Source organism: Pituophis catenifer, unplaced genomic scaffold, assembly GCF_029215685.1.
Source record: "Pituophis catenifer annectens isolate HBS135680 unplaced genomic scaffold, rPitCat1.0.hap2 SCAF_3, whole genome shotgun sequence".
NCBI lineage: Eukaryota > Metazoa > Chordata > Lepidosauria > Squamata > Colubridae > Pituophis > Pituophis catenifer.
Window position 1 is genome coordinate 93001924 of NW_027256883.1, and position 9737 is coordinate 93011660.

At 35.4% G+C, this 9737-nt stretch overlaps 2 protein-coding genes across 2 annotated transcripts in view; both read left to right on the plus strand.

The window, feature by feature from the left end:
* Positions 1 to 3149, plus strand: part of ADCY2 (adenylate cyclase 2) — a 156940-nt gene extending 153791 nt beyond the window's left edge. The window contains exons 24-25 of the mRNA XM_070939121.1: positions 2120 to 2244; positions 2997 to 3149. Of these exons, the coding sequence (XP_070795222.1) occupies positions 2120 to 2244; positions 2997 to 3149 (278 nt within the window). The remainder of the gene's footprint in view (positions 1 to 2119; positions 2245 to 2996) is intronic.
* Positions 3150 to 5607: 2458 nt separating this feature from the next.
* CFAP90 (cilia and flagella associated protein 90) lies at positions 5608 to 8536 on the plus strand. The gene is made up of 3 exons (XM_070939122.1): positions 5608 to 5809; positions 6955 to 7071; positions 8314 to 8536. The coding sequence occupies exons 1-3, from the start codon at positions 5627 to 5629 to the stop codon at positions 8467 to 8469; spliced, it is 456 nt and encodes a 151-aa protein (XP_070795223.1). The 5' UTR covers positions 5608 to 5626; the 3' UTR covers positions 8470 to 8536.
* Positions 8537 to 9737: the final 1201 nt, after the last annotated feature.

Consider the following 9737-nt stretch of genomic DNA (forward strand, 5'->3'; position numbering starts at 1 on the left):
CCCAGTCCCTGCTTGACTTACTCTTCCCAGTCCTTGAAGTTGCTTTGAGTCTGAAACATTAACTCATCTAAAATCTAAGATTTTTCTTAAGAACATAGGACCAAACTCTATTATACAACTGACAAAATTTATGTCCCTAGATTTAGATTTCCAATCAGCAGTGTTCCATGAAATGAGAGAAGTGGCAATGTCAATGAAATTACAAGATATTTTGCAATTTACTCTGATCCCTGTCACTTCAGCTCATCCATTTCACTGTTTGGGATAGGTTTCTAAAAATTCTCACCCAAATATTAGGACTCATCCAATATTTGTGCTACTGTATACATGCTAGGCTCTTTCCAGGTAGAACTTTTTCCAGTGTAAGGAAGAATCATTGTCACTGGTATTGTTCAAGTAGTTTTTAGTTTGAGAAATCCTTAAATATTCTTTGATTTTCGTACTGTCATATTCTCATATTATCCCAAATGAAGCATTCTATAGAGCACAGATGCTGTTACTCTAATTAACTATTGGTTAAAATTAACATTTAGCCTATAGGATTTGGTCCTCCTAATTTTGATAAACTCTTATTGGTAGCCCTGGATGAAGATTGTGGACTGTGAGCCATTGCAATATATATAGATATTTTCCTTAATTGCTGGTGGCGTTGATCTGTAAATAGGGACAGTCTTGGTCTCTGGCACAGGAACAGTATTATGGGAGCAGTATTAAAGTTGAGTTAGGGAACCAGCTGAATATAGTTTTAAATCAGCTTGTTATTTGGAGGAGATACTGAATTTAGATCTACAGGCCTTTCGTGCTACTGTGTTTTGATACCGTATTTGTATCAGACTTAGAGTACAGATTTAAGGAAATTTCCATCTGCTAACAGAATCTATCCCAACATAGCTGGGATCAATTGTGCTGTGCTGTGATTTATACATGATAATTGATCCCACTCCTTAATAAAGCTTTTCCTGAGAGAACCAGTTTGGTGTAGCCGTTAAGGCACTAGGCTAGAAACCAAGAGACTATGAGTTCTAGCCCCACCTTAGGCATAAAAACCAGTTAGGTGCCTTTAGGCCAGTCACTCCCTCTCAGCCAAATTCAACTCACAGGGTTGTTGGGGGGGGGGGGGAAAGAAGCAGGAATATTAGGTGTATAATGCTGCCTTGATTTGGGGAAAATAGATAGAGAAAGGAGTATTAGGTAGGCTACTACCTTGAGTTATTTATCAAAATAATAAAGGCAAGAAATAAATAAATAAAATAAAAGTTTTTTCTGGATGACATTCATTTAATGTCCATGATTTTTTTAAAATTAGTGTTTGTAGAGTTCATCTAAAATTAACAGCTAAGTAATTTCTCCTTGATTATCTTAGCCAGCAGTCTATTATTTGTCTGTAACATAACACTGTAAATTATGAATAGCACTTGGGTTGGGGCCCATTTTTTCAATGGTTTCATGTTTCTTTTTTTAACTTGAGCATTATTGTGTTTAGTTATCTATTACATTGATCAGTATCTGCGATAAAGAACAAATAGACAAGTAAGAAATATATATTGTTGCCAACAAAAATTTCCTTTATGCTGAAGTGGTCCTTCAGCAGTTTTCTGGTTTTCTCCAAGGGAATGTGAGGACAATGATAACCTTAGCTGAATGCAAAGCAATTGGCATAGATGTACTACCTTGGTGACGCTCCCTCCCTCCCTCTTGTTTGCTTCTTAAATTCAGAGATACCTTCTCTGTGCTTTTTATCTTAAGAGGGAGATCTGAATTTTAGTATATGGATCACACACTAGCAATGATTATATAAGCTGAGTTATATTGAGAATGTCAGATTTTTGTTTGATAGAAAAGTACCCCAATGTTTTTGACAACTGTTTGAGCAAAATAATCAAGTTGAAGTATTTTGATTTGCATCTTTGTATTTGTCTTGACTTATTGAAAAAGAAACTAAGGAAAGTTTTCTAATCAGAAAGCAAAATATTAATTGCCTTTTTTATGGCTTTTATATTTGGTTTTTATCTTTGTAAGTTGCCTGGAGTCATTTATTTAAATAAATAAATAAATAAATAAATAAATAAATAAATAAATAACAATAGAGGGCAAAATAAATTAAATTTTCTTTTTACAGGTATCAATCATGGGCCTGTAATTGCTGGAGTCATTGGAGCTCAGAAACCACAATATGACATCTGGGGCAACACTGTGAATGTGGCCAGCAGGATGGATAGTACTGGCATTTTAGATAAAATACAGGTTATTTTTTTATTCTTGCTAATAGCCAACAGATCTTGTGTGGAATCTGATTCTGTTCTTTTAGGGAGAGAGATTCAAAGCAGGGGATCAGGGGGTCAGAACTTCTATATTGTTAATCATTTGAAGAGGTAGCATTTCATTAGTTAATTTATAAGGGAGAAAAATAGCAACACCTACCAAAAAAGTTTTCTACACGTGTTCTACAAATAAAGAACCTCTGTCTGCCTTCATTTCTGTTCATCCCTTTCTCTCTTCATCCTTCCTATCTTCAAGGAGAAACCCAAATAAACAAACAAAAATATACCACTAGTTTTATTGGAGTTGTTAACTTAAAATTTGCTTTTAATTTTTATAAAAGTTAATACAATAAAAAAAACCTTTATCCACCCCAAAATATTAGCATTATCTTAGATGATCCTGCAGTAAATTGTGAGCCCTACTTACAACCCGCCCACCAAATTTATTGTGTTGCAGGTTTAGCCAAGTTGAAATCCCATTGATGTCATTGGATTTCTAAATATTACAAACTGTGAATATGTCCCAATATTTTTTTTTCATGTCCATTAAAATAATAGGGAAGACTCTGAATGAGATTCTCATCTTTAAAGTTGGCAAGGTTATATTGAAAACCTTCCCCATAATTGATCGATACCCACAGCAAATAGTTCAGGGCATAGAAGAGAAGGAAAAGATTTCTAGGCTTTCTTTAAAATGTGTGTTCTGAATGTGTTTACTTAAATAATTTTTTGCAGGTCACAGAAGAAACCAGTAACATCTTACAAACATTGGGCTACATTTGCACCTGCCGAGGTATCATTAACGTCAAAGGAAAAGGAGAACTTCAGACTTACTTTGTACATACTGAAATGACTAAGTCTCTTTCCCAAGGGAATGTGGCATCATGAAATATATCAAGGGTAGACAGTCTCATATTTTTAGAGAAAAAGCACCCCACACTTTTTTCTTAAATCTCCTCTAGCCCACACCATGAACAACATGTGTGTACTTTTCTGGTGTATAGAAATGTTGCTGTAGTAGTGTCTACAGTCTCGTCCCACCATTCACCATCAAGAGAGCTCAGTAGTTGTCAGATTCCAGAAATGGCCAAAGCGAGTGCTGTGCACTGAGATAATGACAGCTTGATTTGTATTCTTGACCCTTCAGTGGTAAAAAAAATCAAGGAAAATAACCAGACTTAGAAAAATTAATGGCCTGATGCAGAAGGAAGCTATGAAGACAATAATTTAAAATATATATATATAGAAAAGCACTCTATGGCAATAAAATTAGAGCTGCATGAAACATCGTGAAAAATATGGTAGCTCCATATAACATCCTCTAATCCTGAATTATATAATTCTGAATATCTAATTCTATCCCTTCATCATTACAACTTGGGTGTGTTCACTAGTTGTGTCTCACAGCCAACAACATAAAATAGGCTTGATAGTTTCCCCAGAGGAATTCATAGACAAGCAGGACCAGTTTTGTATAAAATGTGTTAAAATGTTTTGATGCCCTTGTCTTTTGTAATATAAACTCATTAAAGATTTCTATGTACTTTATTTGCAATTGTGAGTTTATTACACCTGCTAAGTATCATCAGTGACCTTTCTGGCACAAAGGCAAAAACAAAAACCCAAACTCTTCTGCCAGAAGTATATGATTTAAATATCTTCAAAGTCAAAGGTGATAAGGCCATGGAAGCAAGGGATAAATTATTAACAAAGTAATAATTTATATATTTATTTATTTTATAGCCGTTTTGTATGTATGAATTCCCCTTAGTGCTACTTAACACAATGTTGCCATTAAAAATATGAAAAATGAGAGGCAGTCAGTAACTTCTCCCTAGCTTTGTTGTGGATATAGAAAGTAGAGCAATTACTGTAACACTTTACTTACTCATCATTAATATCCCACTAGTAATCATAAAAAGAAAAAGCTGAACCTGCAAAGAGAAGTCTGAATTAATGCCAAGTTTTTAATAGCTTATTTATCCGAGATAGGCAAATACTGAAAGTATAATTTATGCAAAACTATTGCTATAAATAATGATCTAAAAAGAATCAAAGAACATGGAAGACAATGCTTTACAATAATTTATGATACTACACAGTGTACTATAATATATAAACAAAAGATGCCATTCAATTCCTGGTAAAAATTTCACCATAAGGAAAACAAAATGACAAAAAGTGTCATCATGTAAAATCTAGAAGTTATGGACTTGTTTCAAACAGCAGGGCACAAATATATAATTCTAATATTTACTATGTGATGACATCATTGTACATATGTCATCATCTTGGATTTGCCTAAAGGGGGCTGCAGACACTGTTCTTTAGTGATAAACATCAGTTTGCTTTCTCAGAAGGCTGCTCAAATATTGTACAACATCTACAAAACCCACTATAAGAAAAGGTCAGCTTTGAAAGCTGAATAACTGAACGCAGGGTAATGGAATCTATTTACCATTTTGCCATAATTTAATCTGCTTTTATTATTAGATGTTTGAAGCAGAAACCTGGCAGAATAATGACATTTCTCAATCATAAAGGCCTGTTTTGCTTGTACTTTTGCAGTTTCATCAGGCAGTGTTGTTACCTTTTCACCCTTATCTTTGCAGTGGTTATCTCTATATAGTATGGTATGTGATCAGAAATGAAGAATTGTCAAGTAGTGCTGTGTCCTAGGATAAATTCCATCAAGGAATGGATAAATACCAAAAGATCGGTTACATGATTATTTGTCAGTGCCTTTTATTAACAGCTACTAAGGAGACACATTTGATGAGGCTCCTATTAGTTTGCATGCAGGTATCAGTAACGTCAGCTCTCCTGACGTTAAATCATTCATGCTTCTGAACTCATTGTTCAAGGAACTTTTGTCTATCTGCCAGTTGAAAAGTAACTAATTCCCCCTTTAGCCTCTTCGATATTGACACCTCTACTTAGATTCTGTGATATCTATATAGCGCTTACAAAGGTGTGTTCACCTTTCAAGAAACATATACCGTCATCCAGAAGACACTGACTTCATTCAGAATCACAGCCTTACCTCTCTTGTATCTCGTCTACTATTCCTGTATTTCTCAGAGAAATTCCTGTAAACAAATACTGTGACTTCACAGATACTTTACTTGTGAAACAGATTTCACATAGCAGTGTGCGAGAGCAGCCTGGGCTTTGTTTTGCCCAGCCACAGCTTTTCTCAAACTTCCAACCCCCTTATAAGTGATTTGACATCATAGTTTATTCAGATGGTCTCTTAGTAACCAAAGAACTCTGCAAACGCACCAGCTGGGGCTGGGTGGGTGATTAGTAGGGAATGCAAAGCAATCCAGTCTGCCATTCAGCTGAACACTGGGCTTCACAAGGGAATGCAAGGAGCCCAGAATGGGAAAGAACCGGAAGAAGAGGAAGAGTTGGAGGAACTGGAAGGTGTCAATGAGGCACTAATAAGGAAACACCAGCTTCCACTTTCTGCACAGTCAGCCTTCAGCTACATCCCACCCCGACGCAAGGAACCTCCAGAACTTAGTTATTTTTACCAGGAGAGCAAGGTATGTCCAGAAATCTTGTGCCATAATTGGGAGGAGGGGGGTCAATCCATCCAAGACAGGCGTTATGATGGAAATACCTATTAAAAGGCTCTGGAAATGAAGCATCATTCAGTCTTTCAGCCCCAGATAGCAAATTGCAATACAGGTAGTCCTCAACCTATGACCACAGTTGAGCCCAAAATTTATGTTGCTTAAGTAACACATTTAAGTGGATTTTGCCCCACTTTTATCACTTTTCTTGCCACAGTTGTTAAGTGAATCATTGCAGTTGTTAATTACTCGATTGTTAAATGAATCTGGCTTCCCCATTGACTCTGCTTGTCAGAAGTCACAAAAGGTGATCATATGACCCCAGGATACCACAATCATCATAAATATGAATCGGTTGTCGAGCATCTGAATTTTGATCACATGACCATGGAGATGCTGCAATGGTCATGTGAAAAACAATCCTAAATCACTTTTTTCAGTGTTGTTGTAATTTTGGAGGGTCACCAAATGAACTGTTGTAACTCAAGGACTAACTGTATGTAATTTTTGAAACATGTAGTCTATGGAACTTACTTTTACATTGGTGTTCACGCTGGGTCACTTGTTTGAATAATGGTTGGTGAAGTCAGAGCTGTATGTTTAACTATCTCATTTGTGAGCAGTGTCTTGTATTGTTCTATACTGGGTAGGAATATAGATTAATTTTGGAGCCAAGGGTCATATTCAGCCATGTGGCATGCTGACACTAGAACAACCCTACAGCTTCTTTCTCTCTTTAGAAGCTAAGCAGTGCTTAAAGGCTTTTAATCATGTTGGAAGAGCTCAATATATTCAGTGGCTATGGTAAATTCAGCAAAGGTCACTAATATCTGTTTCCTAGATAGGAATTATTGTAGATTCTGTGTTTATAAAAATGTTTAGCACTGTATTTTTTTGAAGAAAGCCTCGTTAAAAGTTCTGTCACTTATTGACAGCAATTCTTTATGAAGATATGAGAACACACACATGACTGCTTGGCAAAGAAAATTTAGTATATGGCAATACCAATGTTTATGCATATCGGAATGCTCAAGAAAGTTGATTCCATCACTGTGATGTGATCCTGGTGATCCTGTTTCATCACATCCTGGTGATCTAGCCTTTTTATTTTTAAGGCAGGAATTGTTGCCCTGTATGACTGCGTTTTCAAAAGACCAACCGGCTATGATGCAAAGCTCCATCGGTGTGACAGAGAACACGCAAAAAGCAGAGGACTTCATATTAATGACGAGGTGATTGTCGAGTCTCAGGAGGATGAAAATCTCTAGTCACTCTCCTTCCTGCTCACTCATAATGGCCAACTTCTGGCTGCTGCCAATTAACTGCATTCTACAAGCATGCAATGGAGTACTGTAATAATTATTAGTTTAAAGCTAGGGTCTTATGCAAATTTACTTAAGAGTAAGAACTTCTAGGACAGGAGTATCAAACTCACATCGTCACAGTGGCGTCATGTGACGTATCGGGATTTTTCCCCCCTTCACTAAACCGGACATGAGCGTGAACAGCACGTGACACATCTGTCCAAGGCTATATCAAAACAACATGCTTATATATGACACAACTCATCAGATTATTGGTTGAGTCATAGATGCAGGTATTCCCACATATTTGAGCAGGGGGTATTCCAAGTTTGGGAGTTAACAAAATGTATTATAATTACTGAATTAAGCTTTATTTGGAAGTAAGCAGCATTTGGGAACAGTGCTATACATTTTGAGAGTAAATAAGGGTAACATTAGTATCTACTGTATATAAAATCTAAATAGTATTTTGCACTTAAAGTAGACTGAAGTACAAGGGATGTCTCTCCCCAAGCCATTAGTATGATACGAACAGAATTAAGATGTTGAGCTCATTAATTAAAATAGACTATAATTTAGCAAATGCTTACCTCCACCCCTGAAATATATGGAATTGAAATAGGCAAGCTATTATGTCTTTCCATCAAGTTTCTATAAACTATATGGGGAATAATATTGCTAATGGAATGCTAGAAGTCAGTTGTGTAAATAAACCTCCTGAAGTGCTACACAAATGCTCATTATTCTCAGATGACAGTTGTATTTTGCAAAAAAAAAAATGACAATCCTTCCTTGAGGAAATATTTAGTAACATAAATCTCAAAGTACTTGTTCATATTAGACAATCGACAGAGAGTATGAGGCATTTTTAAGAGAAGTTCCTGTAGGGTGGAAGAAATTATATCCCAATAGCATTTTCCTTTTAGAAAGGATTATAGGTGACTCTAGCTGTTTTTAATGGATATAGCTGAAGAGTGTAAAGCTATGAGAGATTTTTACTTCTTTTCACTTCAGGAAACCAGAATGTATTTGGAAGATGTCATTTTGATTTCTATGCAGGGCATCCGCCATCATTGCCAGCAGCACCATACCAAGCATTTTATTTAGTTTTCTCTTTAACTCTGTTGTATTTTTATAGTTGTAAATCACATCTCAAAAATATTCTTACAGGAAAAGAAAAGGCCTATAGCTGTCTTGTCTTCTTCTGAATATGGGCGGCATATAAACAAACCTGTGGAAGAGCTAATCCGAGACTACGTGCGCATTAATCATGTAAAGGCAGAGTTCTACAGAAAAAATGGAATAGCTTGCTTGATAGAAAAATGAATCCAACTTAAGAGTCTACTGTGATAGATACCTAACAGCAAGATGGTATCAAATTCCTGTAGTGTCCTGCTTGGATTTACAGTTCAAATGTAACATTACAATATCTTTATATATTTATTGCTGGGGTTTTAGCTAAAATCAGGTTTTATTTTTTAGGTCCTTAAAGCATGATGATACTTGTGTGATCTCCAGTTTATACTTGTACTCACCTCTCCATTTTTTTTCTCCTGGAAATTGTGCAAAGATTTCACCAAAAAAGTGGCTTGACACACTTCACACTAGAATAGCCATATATTAATCTGAAAATAATCACCTGTCATTTTTTGTCTATGATTTATAGGTTTCTGTTCTTTTAATATTATCAAAAGGACTTGGTAGCATGTATTGTTGCTTAATATGCTTTTCCTTTCAATTTCATCTCTTCGTTAATTTAATGTTTTATAAGCATGTTTGGAATGCTTAACTAAGGAGGTACCATTAAAGGAAAAAAATATTGAGAAAAATAGCTATCAACCTGCTTATATACCAAGGATGCACATGTGAGTATTTATATATGAGCTGTGCATTAGGAATAAAGATCAGCTGATAGATGGGCAGCTTCATAACAATGAATTTTTAGTGCTGAATACAAACATTAAAGCTTGACATTAATCTCATCTCTTGAAGTTGAATAGTTTTGTTTTGATTGCCGTTTGTAGTGGAATTTTTGTCAAAGCTACTAGATACTAGGACTAGCCACAGTATGAGTTGATGTAAGGCACATTTAATCTGCATTGCCTATCAACCCAGAAGGGAAGCTTCTTCACAGAACAGTATTTAGGAGAAGGGGGAAGTGCTAATTTTAATCAGGAAAACAGAGGAGAAAAAATAAACATAAAGTGAGTGGCCCCTAATAAAAAGCTTTCTTGTGGAAGAATCTTGTTGTTTTTACTTAATGGTAAACTGCCTCAAATCATCTTTTGGTGAAATGGACAACATATAAATTTACTAAATAACAATACTTAACAATATACAATGTATGCAATATATATATATACATACATACATAAAATATACATACAAATATGCATATATACATAAATTCCATACATACCTAAAACATAAGTGCATTCAAGTTATATGTTTACTGTCACATCTAGTCTGGCTCCTTTGTATACATGCATACGCAGCCTTCAAAAACTAAACAGAAAAAAAACCTAAAACTTTTAAGAACTAAACATTCCTACATTTCCCAGGACATGCTATATATTACCAGGGGGAAATGCAAG

Bases quoted from the DNA above. Each gene is read 5' to 3' on its own strand.
- CFAP90 (XM_070939122.1), top strand. From the start codon at position 5,627: ATGCAAGGAGCCCAGAATGGGAAAGAACCGGAAGAAGAGGAAGAGTTG. The intron at 5,810-6,954 runs GTATGTCCAGAA...TTTATTTTTAAG, and splicing joins ATTTTTACCAGGAGAGCAAG to GCAGGAATTGTTGCCCTGTA. The intron at 7,072-8,313 runs GTGATTGTCGAG...ATATTCTTACAG, and splicing joins GACTTCATATTAATGACGAG to GAAAAGAAAAGGCCTATAGC.